Below are 17,627 nucleotides of genomic sequence, written 5' to 3'. Positions count from 1 at the left end.
TTTGGGTATTTTTTATACGATCTGTTGTTCCAATACGTCGGAATCGGCCAGATCGTGTAAAAAATCGCCAAGTGTGTGGGCACCTTTAGGTTTAGGGGTTAGTGTTAGGGTACTACAGTTAGGGGGTTATAGTATTAGGGTTGGATTAGGGGAGAGGGTTAGAGGCTTGGTTAGGGTCAACAGTTAAGGTTATTAGGGGAATAGGGTTGTTTGGGTATTAGTGTTAGAGTTTTAGAGTTAGGCGTGGGTATTAGGGTAGGGGATTTGGGTTAGGGGTTAAGGTTGATAGGAGATTAGGGTTGTTTGGGTTTTAGTTTTTTTAGGGTATAAGGGTTAGGGGATAGTGTTATAGTATTAGGTTAGTGAATAGGGATAGTGTTAGGGCAGTGTTGGCTAACCTTGACACTCCAGCTGTTATGGAACTACATAACCCAGCATGCACTGCTACAGTTTTGCTATTAGGGCATGCTAAAACTGTGGCAGGGCATGCTGGGATATATAGTTCCACAACAGCTGGATTGTCAAGGTTAGCCAACACTGTTTTAGGGTATTAGGGTTAGGTGATAGTGTTATAGTATTAGGTTAGTGAATAGGGTTAGTGTTAGGGTATTAGGGTTAGGTGACAGTGTTATAGTATTAAGTTAGTGAATAGGGTTAGTGTTAGGGTATTAGGGTTAGGTGATAGTGTTATAGTATAAGATGCTCCATATGTACATTGGTCCATACACATTACATAAATATGGATGTGCCACTTTGCATGCCCTACCATACCCACCAGCATTCCCAGTTGTAAAGTTTGGACAGTATAGATTATACTAGGGATGTGCAGGCTCGGATAGGTTCGAGTTTGCACGTTGAGTTCGGATTTTTCCCTCCAAAAAAACGGAACTCAGAAAGAGGCTAAACGTCATCTTACATGGACGAACATCATCATTCCTGGACTTTTGTCCAATATTACCGCTCTGATCTCATTCTCCAACTGCATGAGATTGATATTGCTTGTACACATATTTAGCAGTTTGACGTATCTTTTGCAAATACACTTACCTGCAGCACTGAATAAGGCCCTATGGGGGAGATGTACTAAGCTCTGAAAAGTGATGAACTGGAGAGTGATAAAGCACCAACCACTCAGCTCCCAACTGTCATGTTACAGGCTGTGTTTGAAAAATGACAGTTAGAAGCTGATTGGCTGGTGGTTTATCACTCTCCAGTTTATCACTTTCAGAGCTTAGTACATCTGGCCCATATGTCTTCTTTAATCAAAAGCAGCTGCCTTTTCTGCCTTCTCTTTGCAAGCAAGCCACATTTTGAATCATGAAACACTTGAAAAACGCAACTCAAAAACCTCTCTGACGCAAGGGTTTGCAGAGCATGGTGGTATCAGTTTGATGATGGGAAGAGTTGGGTGGAGTGAACGCATTCTTTATATGTAAGGACTGGAGTAGGCGCGCTGATGAGAAGGCCCCAGCCATTTCTAGTATGCAAATATACTTGTCCTAACTAGGCCCCGCCTCTTTCTTGGGAAAGCATGTGCTGATGGGGCGGAGCTAAATGACTTAAATCGAGTCATTTAGCCCAGCCCCCTCCTCGCGGACCTGCAAATTCCCCATTAAATCTACCCATCCTGCCCTGCTTTACTAGGAAGTGGGCAGGATCAGGACATCTGCCTACACTTTCAGAGGTGCGGAGGGCTACCCTAAAATGATGATGATGTGTAGTGCACAGACATTAAGGAGTATATTTACTAAAATGCGGGTTCTTTAGAAGTGGAGATGTTGCCCATAGCAACCAATCAGATTCTACTTAACATTTATATAGCACCTTATAGAAGATAATAGCTAGAATCTGATTGGTTGCTATGGGCAACATCTCCACTTCTGAAAAGCTGCACTTTAGTAAATATATCCCTAAGACCTTAATTCTGAGTCCAAAAGTGGACACACCCAGCGATTACCAGCAGAATGTGCATACACCACAGATAGCAATCTGAAACTGCACATGCACTGCGTCATGCATATGCACCTTGGATACGAGAGCAGAGGGTTTGCTCAGTATGTATGAAGACGACTGGATACTTGTAGATGAACAGATACTTGTATTAGCATCAGGGGCGTTTCTAGAGAGGAGGGGGCCCATGTGGAGTCTCCGACACGGGCCCCCTCCTCTTTGTCCGGCGGCCAGCAGCGCACTGAGCTGGGTGCCGAGTTATAGACTCTGAGCACTAGAGTACGGCCAGAGTCTATAGAGGAATGCGCTGGTCACCGGGAAAAGGGTCACGGCAGCCATTTTCCCTGTACTGCGCACGCGCAAACAATGGGAAAATGGCCGCGGTGGCCATTTTCCAGTCGTTTTTACAGCGCCGGACCCCCTCGCTGACGTGGGACTCCAGAGAGGTAAGTAATTCTATGTGTGCAGGGTGTGCGGGGCCCCCCTGGACTCAGGGGCCCGTGTTCCCCGCACACCCTGCACCCATTATAGATACGTCCCTGATTAGCATAAGATAGTATAACTGTCAGCCGCAGACTTTTGCGTATATGTCGGCAATTTGCGTCCAACTCGGAATCAGAACCTAATTGGCTGCCTCCTTCTGGAGGAGGCGGTCAGGTCAGCACTGTGGGGGGCGTGGCTCATCAGAGGTTGGTGGGTCTGGGTCAGAGGGAGGTGGAGCTTTGCTGTGGAGGGCGGGTCTGGAGACATGATGGCGCTATTGCATCATCATAGCCCTGCCTCCCTGCTATGCAATGCTGTGATCAGTATTGTGCAACGGGGGGCTCAGCTACAATGACACTATTCAACGGGCGGCCACCATCGGCCGCCCATGCCGTCCACTTCACTAAGGAAGTGGACAGCCGCGGCCTGGTGGCCCCAGCCCCTGGAAGACTTGTCCATCTTTCCAGGTGGGAGGGAGCGCCCCCTGATTGTCAGAAGCCTCCCAGCCTTTCCGGGAGGGTAGGTAAGTATGATTCATGCATAGGATTCATATAGGGGGGCAAAAGTGTAAGTAAGCACTTAGGGCCTGATTCGCAAGCAATGCTGATGTTCGTGGAGTGAATTGTTTTTTTTTTTTTGCTACTGCGCATGTGTCTAATTTGCTAAAGAGTCACACGGCGCATGCGTCCCACGTTGTGTTTGCACGGGGGTGCAGTTGCGATTAAGACACGCATTTTTAGAAATGTATTGGAAATGTACTGGCTGTTCTTGCGCGGTGACTGATAGGTGGCTATTCAGACTCATGACAATGGTCCGTCTTATGGGCGTGTTGCTGAAATCGTTTGCGTACACAGTCGCTTAATCGCTCACATTGGAGGCTATGCAGAGACTGAGACTCTGCACCTAGCATAGGGCTGGTGCAAGTTTTGATGTTGCGACCGATGGTGGCGTCTGTCTAAAAATGTACGGTAGCGGTATTACAGTGTCTAAAAGACACTAAAGATTGGCGTATCAGTCCTTGCACAGTCAGAAGCATGGCTGTGCACCAGCGAAAGGGCTGATACTAGCATTAACATAAAGTATCAGGTGCGGCTATGGCAAAAGACACAAAGCGGTCTATTTACTAAGCAGTGTTAGGAGACAGAGTGAAAAGGGATAAGGTGCCAGCCAATCAGCTCCCAACTGTCATTTTTGTGAGATGACAGTTGGGAGCTGATTGGCTGGCACCTTATCACATTTCACTCTGTCTCCTAACACTGCTTAGTAAATGGATCTCTAAAGCAGTAGCAGCAGCAGGCCACTCGGACTCAGGTCCTTGGTAGGAAAGTTCCTGTATGAGCTTTTTGTGTTTAATTATGTATTTTGTACCTGTTTTGTTTTTTATTTAAGTGTAAGTATATCGATCATTTACCTGCAATATAGAAACTCTTGGAGCATAATTTGTTGAGCGAACCAAAAAGCACATTTTGCAATAATTGCTTTAAATGTTCCCTAATGGATCTGAGTGTTTTAGCGGATCCCGAGTAAATGTACTGTACATATGTTGTGTTTATAGTACTGATAAGGCCCTTACATGAAGCAGTGTTAATTCAATGACTGGTAATGATATGAAAGCTTTTCGCTGTAACAACAAAAATTGCTTTAACAAATGAAAAAAAATACGTCTAGTGTACACTTTTCCTTTGCGTGGTGTAATATGTATGAGAATGTAGTTTCCTGTGTTGGGGAGAAGTTCTAGTACCTTGCAGTGTCTCCTTAACCGCTGGCTGCAGGAGGCCCATCTGGTCCAGAGAGTGGCTAGGGGACCATTCAAACATTTTTGACGTTGTCAATGATATTTTGTAAGTCTGTCAAGCTGTCGACTAAAAAGTTATGCAATAATTGAAAACCTAAAGGGGGACCCATTAAATCAGTAACTTGCTAGCTCTTTCCCAGCCCACATTTTCGTCTGTGGGTCTCCTGGCGATATGTCCTCATAAAATGTGATTAGGATGAAATTACTTGATTTGTTAAACAGGCAGAAATGACAATGAACATCTGTTTGGATGGCCTGGATTGCGCACGGCACTCACTAAAGACTCGCTATCTGTCCTTTTGTTACAGGGCGGCACAGAAGCTCAACCTGTCCTCCAAGCGTAAGAAGTATCACCCTCCGCTCCCTCACTGCAGAGAGTATTCCACGTACTCAACAAACTTCAGTGGCATTCTCCAGTTATGTCCACCCCCGGCTCCTCCGTGCCTGATGAGAGCGGTATCAAAAATCAAAGACAATCCAGGCATGGGCAAGGTATGGACCACAAAATGAGCTACAGTAGTCTACAGTATGTGTCTGTAACAATAATTATAGTTGTTAGAGACCCATTAAGCTAATATGTAAAGGCAAATATCACTTACATATACAAATACATTGTCTAAAGAGTGCAAAATGGTTTCTGTGCATATGAAAGGAAAGTGCAAGCTAGAATCAGCCAAGCTCATTCATGAGGGATAGTTTTAATTTGAGGGCTCAAGTGGGAAAGCTGGAAGGTGTGTCGTAACTCCAGGCATTCTGAATTTGGGATGTATGTTTTTAATTATATAGGGGCGAATCCCCCCCTGCACATTTTAAGGATCCCCAGGAATTAATATGGACGGAAAATGCAAATGACGCGGTACATCATTTTAGCCCCGCCCCCTACATATGCACCTGCGACTCCAGGTATTGGGATGCGGAATATCCACCCAGTCTTCTGGGGGTCCGGGGCACTACACATGTAAAAACTCAATTGTGTAGATACTTTTTTACCTGGAGCTCTAAATGAGGCCCCTCATGTGTATTGTGTGTGTTATAATGTGCTCTATGATCAGATCTGCGTTTGCACTGTAAACTGCGCCCTGCCATGGCATCTGGAGTTCTGATATTTTACCTAATGTTACACCAGCCGATGGAAACAGCGATAATACCTATTAATAGGTCAGGTGCAGTCAGATACAGTATTTTACAGCGCTGTAATGTTTGAGATCGCAGCTTCTACCGTCTTCACAACCCTTACAGAGTCCTCCCACCATTGGTAAACATAATGGGGGAAATTATCCACTCTGTGCATTAATGTGTTGGAGACATCAAACGGTTCCATCCACACAGATAAACTCACCCTCTAAAAGCAATGAGCCAGTGCAGCCGGCTTCTTTTTGCAGAATTTCTCCAGCGGTCTCTGTAGAAGTTATTAAATTTAATGTTGGAATAGTACAAATGATTTCTGAAAGCTATTTTATGACGACACTGGAAAGAATTTGGATTATACTCAAGCTCTGACATTAATGTGCTACTTAAGGTAATTTATCATCTGGTGGCATTAAAAAGACATCTTTTCTCTGAAAAGGCTGCTGAGCATCTTAATTTGCCATCCCCTGATTGCTTTCCAACAGGCTGAGAAATTTCTATGTCAGATATATATATATATATATATAAGTTTTATTTTTCAACTGATAGGATCTATATTTAATTTTAACTGTGTAACACTTAAAGGAGCAAGTTCTAAGTGCTTGTGATTTGCCAAGAATTTGTTAGAATGAACATATAAAAGTGTGTAATTCAGTGAGCACTGTGCAAATAAATAATCTCCTTTAAGGCGCATTTACTGTAAACTTCTTAAGAACACACTTGGGACATGGTTTGTGAAGTCAGCACGCCTGCCACCGTTTGTTGTCGTTAGACCTTCCAACATTAGAAATTAGAGATGATCGGTTCCGTTTTACTCAGTTATGTTCGTATCTCAAAAACTGCATCTTATTGGCTATCCGGCTCTCATGTGTTTTGGATAGCCAATAAAATAAATCCGAAGTTGTGCTCATTTGCCTAAAATAATCTAATCAAAAACAGAACCGCTTAATCCTATTGGAAATATGGGAATTGTGCCACAGGTCTGCAGGGAAGCACATGCCATTGTAGAGGGCATGTTCATGTCACAATGGCAATTGCCACACCCCGGGTCTCTATTGCTCCTAAGCTCTAAAGATGGGTACACACTGGAGTGATATCGACCCGATATGTCATGTGATATAGTCGGGGTAGAGGGTCTCTCTCCTGGGGTAGATGGACATCTCTTTACACACAGCAGCCAGGAAACAGCACGTCAGTCCAGGGTTTTCATGCAAGCAATATAAACAACAAAATAAACAAAACATAAAAATAAATCCTAGCCCGTCTGGGCACTACTGTTTGTGTATCTCTACAAGTGGCAGGGCCTACTGCCTTACCACAAACACAAACACAGCACTTTCAAATATCACAGTGTCTCTGAACAAACCTCAGTGTCTGTTTCTCCCCAGGGTATGTGAGACACTGAACCAAAACCTAACACAGCTTATCTGAGCCACTTCCAGGTGCAACTACTAATCAGCCTGCTCTCAGACTGAAAGGCCCAACACCTGGAATGGCCTATGGATGGAGCCCTCCCTTCTCTTCTCACATCCACACCCTTAGGACCTATTATCTGGCTTTTACCAAAAGCCGACACTTCTGGTGTTTGGCATAACAGACTTTTCCTGGGCTTTTTAAAACACATATGATAGGAATCTGGGACACACATATATGCCATCCCAGACTTCTCCAGTGCTTTTATCACAGTCATTTATGGCCAAATCGGAACGATATAGCAGCCGGATAGTTCAGTGTGTACGGCCAATCTGCGCGCTCCTGCCATCGTTAGCGATATCTTCCAGTCGGCCATGCTGCACGGTCAACGGTACCATATTACTCTTCTATCATTGAAAAACATTTTATGATTGGAAAGCATGTGATGTTTTTTTATTAATAATAATAAGGTACTCTCGGCTGAAAGAGATTCTCTTTGTTTGAGTCTGTGTGTTATTGTGCAATTTATTGGTAACCCTTTCAGCTTAGAAAACTTGTGTTTTAAGGTGAATGGTCCTTTTAAGCCACCTGATATGTGGTTTCATTTTATGCCCTTTTTCAAGAAAATAAAAGCAGGAAAGAAAAACGTATAATCACATTCATTCATTTTTGTATGTTTTGAAGCAATTTACATGATTCTTCCTCTAATTGGATGTCATTTGCTCTCACATTCGCAATTCAGCAAAATCAGCTTTGTGGAAAAGGGGAATAAAAATGGGTACTGTAAGAGTGGTTCTGATCACTGGTGCATTAAGCTAGATTGTTAATGCAGAACGTGCAGTGTATGAAATATTTCCCCCTATTGTGACAACAGATTGGCATTAGTCTCTTCTGAGAACATAGCTTCTCTTCACTAACTGCTTAGCATTGGACAGTTGTTATTCAGTGTAGCAAGTATGATGCTGCTAGACTCGTACACTCGCTTATATTGAGATCTTATTGAGCTATGTCACCCCCCTCCACATCGGAAGGTGCTCCGTCCTCAGAGAGAGCACACACAATAAGACCACGCTTTAGCTTAGCAAATAAAGCTACCATCTGTGGGTCACACCGGCACATAAACAGCTTGTATGAAATATCTTCCATAAACCAATTTTGCAAGGGTTATGCATATCTGTCTGTTTCAATTACATTCAACGGAAGATATTGGCACTGAGCATAGACATCCCTAATTAGATTGATTCTGCGGGGGAAGTAATGAAGAAATTTGATTGGGGAATGGTCTGTGTGAGAATCATCTTAAAGTGCTGATAATCAAAGAGAACATTAGCACATTCCATAAGAATTGACATTGGGGAGAGTGAAATAATGATGTTGTATTGTAAACTTAACCAGGGACAGGTATGGGGATGTCTAATATTCAGTACCATCAGCAGAATGGTTCTCTGTGGCTGTCCGGACTTATTTTACTACTGTGGGGTCTATTTACTAAGCAGTGTTTGAAAAATGACAGTTGGGAGCTGATTGGCTGGCACCTTATCACTTTCTTATCACTTTTCACTCTGTCTCCTAACACTGCTTAGTAAGTAGACCCCTTATTCTCAGTGATGTGTCGCCGAGGCCTCTGATACGGTTGTGAAGGCACTCTACGGCAGTAGCGATGTGTAGGAAACTTACAGAAGATTTTTTATTTAGAGGTAATGATCCCGATCCATATGGGGCTGCGTTCAGAATGCAAATATTATGCAAATACATGCTAATGCCATTATACAGTATGCACATTTTCACGCTCACTTTGGCAACAGGCCCACGGCCCTCCCATAACACTCCCATGAGGCGGTTCTCTTCCGTGCCTCCGCCCAACTAACACCCAGAAACACGCATTTCACATATGGTGGGGGATGTACTCAGCCTTGGAGAGAGATCAATTGAATGGAGATAAAGTACCAACCAATCATCTCCTAACTGTCACTTTATAGGCTGTGTTTGAAAAATGACAGTTAGGAGCTGATTGGTTGGTACTTTATTTCTTTCCGCTTTATCTCTCTCCAAGGCTGAGTACATAGACCTCAAGGAGAGACACAGCTGAGATCTGTCCAACTCAAAATCATAACGATACGTATGTTCGCTACAGCTAAAACGTGCCAGATGTGGGTGCATATGGAACGGTTTGTGTATCAGACCCAATGTGTGCAACCCAATGGCACATCGCCACAAATTGCACCCCTTAAAGGCACACATCTCCACACACACACACAGGAGAAGCAGCTATTTTTATAAGTGAATAATTATGAGTAAACAGCCAATCAAGAACTAGTGGCAACACTGGGGCATGAGACACAGATCACAGGCCACCATTTTCTGAGCTGAACTAGTATTCATGAGACTGTAGCCTAACAGTTCAGGATTTAGGAATTTGCAACATAACTAGGGCATGAGAGATGACGTCCCTAGTTCTTATCCCGGGTATCCACCACCCGATTACACAGAGCGATTGCACGATTACGACATCGTAATCGTGCAATCATTCAGTAATCTGGCACACATCGAGAATGTAAATGTCGGAAACAACCCGCAATGCGCGCTCCCACTGGACGTTTCCGACATCAATCATGGCCCTAACATGCTGGTCAATCTGCCGATAACGACAGATTGACCATGTTCGGGGATGATTGATGGCGCCTACACTGAACAATCAGTCGCTCAGTGTAGGCACTGCACCCCTAGGGAAACTATGGTACGATTGCAATGTCATAATCGTACCATAGTGCCGATATCTACTAGTGGATACGCGGCATTAGTCATGAAGCACAAAGTGCCTCATTGATGTGAATAGTTACTAGTGAACTGTTGCAGCCAAAACTGGCTCCTTTAATCATGTATATAAGTTCAGTCCACATAACGGCTGCAGAAACTGTGTGTAAGTGTAGGTACACTGCAAACTCCTCACAGCAGAGAGATGGGACACGGACGACCTTAATTGTCACTAAATAGTTAAGTCTGCATGTTCTTCCCTCTCACATGAAAGCTCTCTTTAGTATAATGCGAGTGACCTTGGAGCAGTAAGTCTACTTTTTCCTGGTCTGCATTATATGGCGAGAGCTCGACATTTGCTTCATCCATAGAGGCTTCTAAAGAGCTGACATTACAGATATGTATGCAGGGTTGTATATGTAGCTGCTGCTCGGTGGGGGAGCCCGGTCAGGCAGCTGATGGAAATGATGAGTAAAGGTCGGGATCAATACAGAATTCTTTCTCTCCTTGTCCAGACTGCAGTAATCTAATAATAGGTGCAAGAGCAATGAAAGGGGAGTCGATGGGATCATTTATCTCGATTCAGTTTGCATTATTCAGTCTAGAATGATGCAATTATACACAGAATATATGGAAGGAATAGACTTTGGAACATGCGAGATCCATCCTCTAATCCCGGCAGTGATCCTTGGTGTAGGCTCAATTGTAGCTCATACATCTACAAATACTGGTTTTAAAATAATATTTCTTGACATGGACCATGGCGCTGTTAACTCTCGTGTTGCAGACATTTCCATACATTGGCAGTTATTTAAAATTATCTGTGCTGTTTATTTGAGACAACTAGGGTTATTCATTAACCCACTGTACAGGTGCAAATGTGCAGTAGCCAATAGGACCCATATCTTTCAAATACATGATGTCATGGCCTAAGATTCATTAGATTAATCTAAGCTAACTGCTCATTGGTTACTAAAGGTTCCTGCAAATTTGCATGTGTGCACTGTTAGTAATCAACTCGCACAATATCCCCTAGCTAGCAGAAATGCTGGAGGCGCATGTTTTCATCCCTCATGGTTAAACAGAAAGTCACTGCCTGTAGTACCGGAATGATCCAGGACTGAAATAATGTAACATTTCATTCAAACCATTGAATAAAAATGAGATTGAATAAAAATTTTCAAAGAACAGATGTTATTGAATCTTGTCGACCAGCCGAGGTGACAACCTACATTTGCACTCATGGAGGAGAGTCCTGTGCCCCGGTCCACTGCAGTGCCACTATTTCTCCAGTGGTGCTGTTCTTCCTAGTGGTCAATTGTAGTGAAGTGAAGTTTAGACAGCGCTGCCCTCTATGTTCAGCTTCCACTGTGATTCCAGCCAAACCAATTAGTTCTATCATAAAATAAAATAACAATAGTGTTCCACCAGTAACAGATAATATATTCTCTCCCACAAAAATCTTCACAAAAAAACCCTTTCTACTTTCATATTTCCATTACTGGTTATTCTGAGGTTTATAACCAAACACCAATGTTCTTTCTTCAAACGTGTATATCCAAGTTCACATTAGGTACAACACACATTATACGCCAACTTCCAGGGATAGCCAGAGTTATAGTTAAATATGTCAAATTTTACTAAAAATCCATAAAAGCGTCTTTATAGGATGCACATATATTCCACGTGAAACAGTGGTCAAGATGTTAATGATAAGGGAGCTCACCGGACCTTTGAGAGCCAGCTATTAAGCAGATATGCAGATTGGCAGATAGTTGTCCCGGGATCGCTGCTTCACTAATCCGCCAGTCTCCTCTTAGGGGTATATTTACTAAAGTGCTGGTTTTTAGAAGTAGAGATGTTGCCCATAGCAACCAATCAGATTCTACTTATCATTTATCTAGCACAGCATTTTTCAACCACTGTGCCATGGCACACTAGTGTGCTGCGAACGCTTGTCAAGTGTGCCGCGTCGGTCAGCTCAGCGCACTTCTACTGTAGTGTGTTTTATTCCTGTGGAGGCCAATATGTGTGTATATTTTTATGTGGGAGCAAAAGTTTATGTTTTTTCATTGGTCACGCACATCGCATAGCCGTTTAGTGTGCCTTGGCAATTTTAAAATCTTGTTTAGTGTGCCTTGAGTTGAAAAGGTTGAAAATCACTGATCTAGCACCTTCTAGAAGATAATAGCTAGAATCTGATTGGTTGCTATGGGCAACATCTCCACCTCTAAAAACCCGCACTTTAGTAATTATGGGGGAGATGTATCACCGGCAAAATGCGGTAAAACCCCCGAAAATGCAGTTTTTGGGGGGTTTTACCGCATTGCCCGTATGTATTAAGCAGCAGAATGCAGCGCATTCTGCTGCTTCGCGTTGCTAGGTAACGCCACCTTCAGGTGCTAGGTAACGCCACCTTCTATTGGGTAACGCCACCTTCAGCCTATGGGTTTCTTAGCGCGACGCTCGGGGCTGGGAGGGATCCGTATGGATCCCTCGCATGCGCAGAAGGACTTCTGGGTGTTAAACCCGGAAGTCCCTCTGCCCGGCAGCATCGCAAAGGCCAGCTCTCATCGAGAGAGCTGTTCTTTGCGATATTCTTGGTACATACAGCGGTAATTAACCGTGGTATGTACGCACAGTCGGGGGGGATGTACCGCATCGGCGATGTCGCCGATGATACATCTCCCCCTATACCCCTTATAGTCTGTGAACTCCCAGTGCATCCACCATGCTGCCGGATTATTACACTGCTCTCAGTGAAAAGGTAAAGTGCAGTTGATGACAGATTCCACCTGCTGCCGACGCGTTTCAACCCTGTACGGGTCTTTGTCAAGGGTCTATAGTGGTTTTACTCTGCAAGGTGTTTCAGCTAGTCTGGTTTGATATGCTGTTTGTTGATCCCACAAGCCTGTGTGAATTATCTGATCCAGCAGCTATGGGCTGCATCTGTGACTGTTTTATTTAAACCTGGGCCAGATCATCATGTCAGACGCCTCGTGTCAGATTCATGTGCTATCTGGTAACCTGCTCTAGCATTGCTCCACACCATTCAGTTCCAGTGCTATCCAGAGAATCTGCTCAGCATTGCTCCACAGCATTCAGCTCCAGTCCAGTGTTATCCAGAAAACCTGCACAGTATTGCTCACCGCATTCAGTTCCAGTGCTATTCAAAAAACCTGCTCAGCACTGCTCCTCAGCATATATATATATATATATATATATATATATATATATATATATATATATTCAGGGCATGATTTGGACCCATCCAGGTGTGATTTTGACAGATCATGGGTGGTGCTTATATATGTCCAGATTTAGGTTTTTGAAATGTTGGAAATTATCGTTTTACCCTAGACAAAAAAAAGATTCACATGTATATGATAAATGCCTTACACCATAATACCAGTAACCTGGAGATTGCCTCTCGTAACATATTGACATTTTTTTTTTTGACCAAGTGCCTGACTAGCTCATCTGGCGACTGTCACTGAAAATACATGACTTTTAATAACAGCAGAATTAGGCTATAACATCAAATTTCTGTGCTTACAAATATGACTGAATAACTGCCAAACATCTTTGTTGTTGGCCCTATCCAAAAAGCAGAGCCAAATCAAAATGGATTTTAATTAGTCCTTTGGAGTACAGTCTCTGAGTGACTTTTAACCGTACACCTCTGAAATATTTCAAGGTTGACAGAAATAAATAAATGAAGCTTTCTGAATAGCGGAAGGGGAGAGCCAGACGAACTTCATGCAGCTTTTATAGACGTTCAGCCTTGAATCTGTCACCAACAATGCACATACACTTTTGAAGCAGCAATTTCATTTATTTTAAGGCTCACTTAGTTTCTAGGACTGCCTTTTCCAATTCATATCACTGCCGCAGCGGAAAGAGAGCATTGTACGCCATTAGCCTATTCTGCTGCAGCGGCACATAAGGAAAGAGGTAATGTGACTTTTTATGAAAGCTTTTATAATGCGCTTCTGATGGAGGGAAAAAAAATGTGTCCTACACAATAAGAGCCTTATTAGACGCGCCGTCTAAATAGTTATTCTTCTGGACAAAGAAATAAGCAGTGATATTTTTTTCTCTATTATTTTGGTCAGAAGTGACTGTTAGCAGCAATATTGGATTACATTTTTTTGTGTGTTTTAAACAAAAGATATATTTTACTAAAATTAGCCAGGAGGGCAATTGTGGATTTGTTTGCATGCAGGCGGAATGTTATCAACTTAAACATACCATCCAAATCCGTTTTGAATAGCAGAGTCTGGGTGTATCTATAATAGATCCAGGGGGGCCCACACCACACACCCTGCACCAATATTTAGTCATACTTACCTTTCTGCAGTCTCCAGACTGCTGCTATGCAATGCTGGGCCCATGCGCAGAGCAGCAAAAATCACAGGGAAAATGGTGGCGGCTATTTTCCCCAGTAACTCATGCATGCGCAGAAAAGATGTCCCCAGGAACAAGGCGCAGGCGCCATTTTCCTGGGACCCATGCAGCCAGTGTCTACTGCGCTGCCAGAGAGAAGGTGGTCCAAACAGAGGCTGCACATGGGCCACCACCTGTCTTAAAATGCCCCTGACAAGAGTGTAGTACTCCTTTACAAAACACATAGGGCGGGATGTACTAAGGTTGCAGTGACCATTCCGCCAGTCACCTCAACCTTACTAATCGCATATGTACTAACATATGCGATTAGTATCGCAAAGGACAGCTCTTGCGATAAGAGCTGCCCTTTGCGAAATAGCCGACGGCGGGTGACGGGGTCTCCGTGGGACCCTGTCCCCTCCAAGCCCCAGGAGCTTCCTGCTGGTCACATGTGCAGGAAGCCCCGGGCTCCTCCTCCTCCTTCCTGCACCCGGAAGAAGTTTAAGAGAAGGAGGATGACCGAGGAGGAGCGCGGGCCGGCGACAATGGAGTGCAGGTGAGTAGGGGCCAGTGCTGGGAAACGGGGGGGGGGGGCGGTGGAGGCAGCGGCGAACCGTGGAGAGCGGGGTGCAGTAAGAAGCCCATAGGCTTCTATAGGGTAACGCCAGGTTTTTCTGACGTAACCCCCATGCCGAAAAAAGGGTGGCCAGGGCTTAGTACATATGGAAATGAGGTAAAATCCCCGAAAACTGTTTTTTTACCACATTTTTCCTTTAGTACATCCCGCCCATACTGATATATTTACAAAGGTCCCTATTTAGCAATAATTGCTATATGGGCTTGAATATTTTCACAAAATATCGCTACGATTATTACCATTATTTTACTTTCTGCTGGAGCAAAAATCTTTTTACCATGCTAGGGATGGAAGATTAGCCCCAGTGTGGTAAATTTCGGCAGGACATCTGCCCACTGTCCCCTAGCATAAATAGACCACTTAGTCCCACTGGAGAAACTGCGACTGAACTTTTTATCAGACCAATCCTGTGCTATGACGGCAGATACAGTATGGGATTGGTACCATAAAAATATATCGTTAATTCTGTGTATGTCCTCAGTTTAGAGATCACTTATCTCTGATGGTAGCAACCATTTTTTTTTACCTCTCTGGGATTGCCAACTACAGTAATGTAGTTATCTTGAGATTAAAATGTCTTTTTTGACCGACAGACCAATTATGTGACATGCTGACGACATCCAATATCGTTGCCTTACAATGTCAAATTATGGCAGCGATATTAGATGCTTTCAGCCTGTGAACATGTCAGATAACAGAAATCGGAGCACCAATTATCGGATCTCCCAGACATGCTGGACGATTTTGCATGTCTGGCAGACTGATAATTACTGCTCAGTAGCAGCAATACAATAATCGGGCCAATAATTGAGCAATATATGCCCAGCATAAGGAGGGTGAGCTCCAAGTTTACTATTCCCAGACACTGGGGTTTCGAGGAGACATCCTGTCTATCCTCACCCATCTATCCAACCAACCAACCAACCAACCAGTCAACCAACCAACCAACCAACCAACCAACCATCCAACCAATCAGACAATCAACCAACCAACCAACCAATAAAGAAATTTCAAGTATTCATAATTAATCTTATGAAGGAGGTGTCCATTACCTGTAATTACTCCAACATCAATAACCCACCTGTACAATACCAAATAGAAATATAATGGTGAAATACAGCTTTTACGACAGTGTAGCCTACGCCAATGTATTTAGGGAAATCTGTGTAAAAAGTAAAGAGGATTAAAACCCCATTACAAACAGTGCACCTTTTCCCGTCACACGCGCTGAAATGGAAATATAAACAGTCTAGATCTTATAATCTTAACATCCATCCTCAGTTGCATGGGCCATGGGGTCAAATCAGCTGAGTGCCAAAATCTATTCTGTGTAAAAAAAATAAATACATCTGAAACAAAATTTTCAGGTTTCCCTATTGACCCCCTTTTATTTAACCAGTGACCCTGATTTTATTACATCAGCGCACCACCGTTGCCTGCATGCTCTCTTTCCTTGTCCACAGCTTACGTAAGCGGTCTATTCACTAAGCCTTAGGAGAGAGATAAAATGGAGAACCATAAGTGCCAGCCAATCAGCTCCTAACTGTCAGTTTACAGGCTGCGTTTGAAAAATCGCAGTTAGGAGCTGATTGCCTGGGACTTAGCTCTCTCCATTTTATCTCTCTCCAGTGCTTAGTGAATAGACCCCTTTGCTCTTCCCATAAAGCCGCCTTATCATGAATTAGAAATGGAAGGCCCGTGCTTTATAAATGTATACAAATAATGCATAATTATATGAAAGAAAACAAAAAAATACCAGTAAACTGAGACAATATTAAGCTGACTCCAAATATAGTGAAATAACCACTGACTGCTTCCCTCGTTTACACATTGTCGCCTGTTTTAATCAAATTATGACAGATGAAACTCTACATTGTCCTCAGAATATCTTTCTCATCTCAGACAATAAGCTGCCAGGGATAGCCCTCTGTGAAGCAGTGAAATTGTTATGGCTAGCATTTTAAAAATCTCTTGGATCCGGAATTCTTAGACTTGCAGCGCAATGCATTATCCTGTCTAATGGGAGAAAACCATTACCGATCTGCTATTTCCCACACCGCCCAGGAAATTAATTTCACCTTCACCCTCCTGGGAGAAGTTGTAATTACAGGAGGTCTACACTTAGCCTGCAACTTCAGAGCAGCGGGTCATACATCCTGCAGTATGTGACTGTTCTGCAGTAATCAAGTGGCATGTTCTAACAAGTGCTACTAATTTATTCTATGGAAAGCTCTTATAATGTACCCGTCTGTCTCTTAAAGGTTTCTCATGACTTACAGTGGCGATTGCCATATTGTGTGTTTGACCAATATTCAGGAGAAGTAACCTGGGCAGTGATAGGCAACAGGGGGCCTTAGGACCTCACGTGGCTTTCCATTAAGGGGCATATTTATTATCTGGTCTTAGACCCGATGATTATAATTTCTTAGCACTGCTATTCCATCCCTGCAATGTGATAGAAGAGAAGGGATCGTTGTCCTGTAATATATACATTATCCTGTGAGGTGTGCTGTTGTCTTGGGCTGTGAGGTATACCTTGTCCTGTGATGTATACCTTGTCTTGGGCTGTGACATATACCTTATCTTGTGATGTATACCTTGACCTGTGTTGTATACCTTGTCCTGTCATATATACCTTATCCTGTGATGTATACCTTGTCTTAAGCTGTGATGCATACCTTGCCCTGTGATGTATAACTTATCCTGTGATGTATAACTTGTCCTGTGATGGATAACTTATTCTGTGACATATACCTTGATCTGTGATGTATACCGCATCCTGTGATGTATAATTTGTTCTGTGATGTATACCATGTCCTGTGATGTATACTTTGTTCTGTGATGTATACCACATCCTGTGATGTATACTTTGTTCTGTGATGTATAACACGTCCTGTGATGTATAATTTGTTCTGTGACATATACCACATCCTGTGATGTATAATTTGTTCTGTGATGTATACCATGTCCTGTGATGTATACTTTGTTCTGTGATGTATAACACGTCCTGTGATGTATAATTTGTTCTGTGACGTATACCACATCCTGTGATGTATAATTTGTTCTGTGATGTATGCCACA

The 17,627-nt window shown here is 43.2% G+C and overlaps 1 protein-coding gene across 1 annotated transcript in view; it reads left to right on the top strand.

Annotated features, from left to right (window-relative positions):
• Positions 1-17,627, top strand: part of KIF26A (kinesin family member 26A) — a 176,823-nt gene that overhangs the window by 130,944 nt on the left and 28,252 nt on the right. The window contains exon 5 of the mRNA XM_088455297.1: positions 4,537-4,720. Within this exon, the coding sequence (XP_088311423.1) occupies positions 4,537-4,720 (184 nt within the window). The remainder of the gene's footprint in view (positions 1-4,536; positions 4,721-17,627) is intronic.

Source organism: Taudactylus pleione, unplaced genomic scaffold (assembly GCF_031769625.1).
Source record: "Taudactylus pleione unplaced genomic scaffold, aTauple2 ptg000652l, whole genome shotgun sequence".
Classification (NCBI taxonomy): domain Eukaryota; kingdom Metazoa; phylum Chordata; class Amphibia; order Anura; family Myobatrachidae; genus Taudactylus; species Taudactylus pleione.
This window is presented reverse-complemented; position numbering and strand designations above follow the sequence as displayed.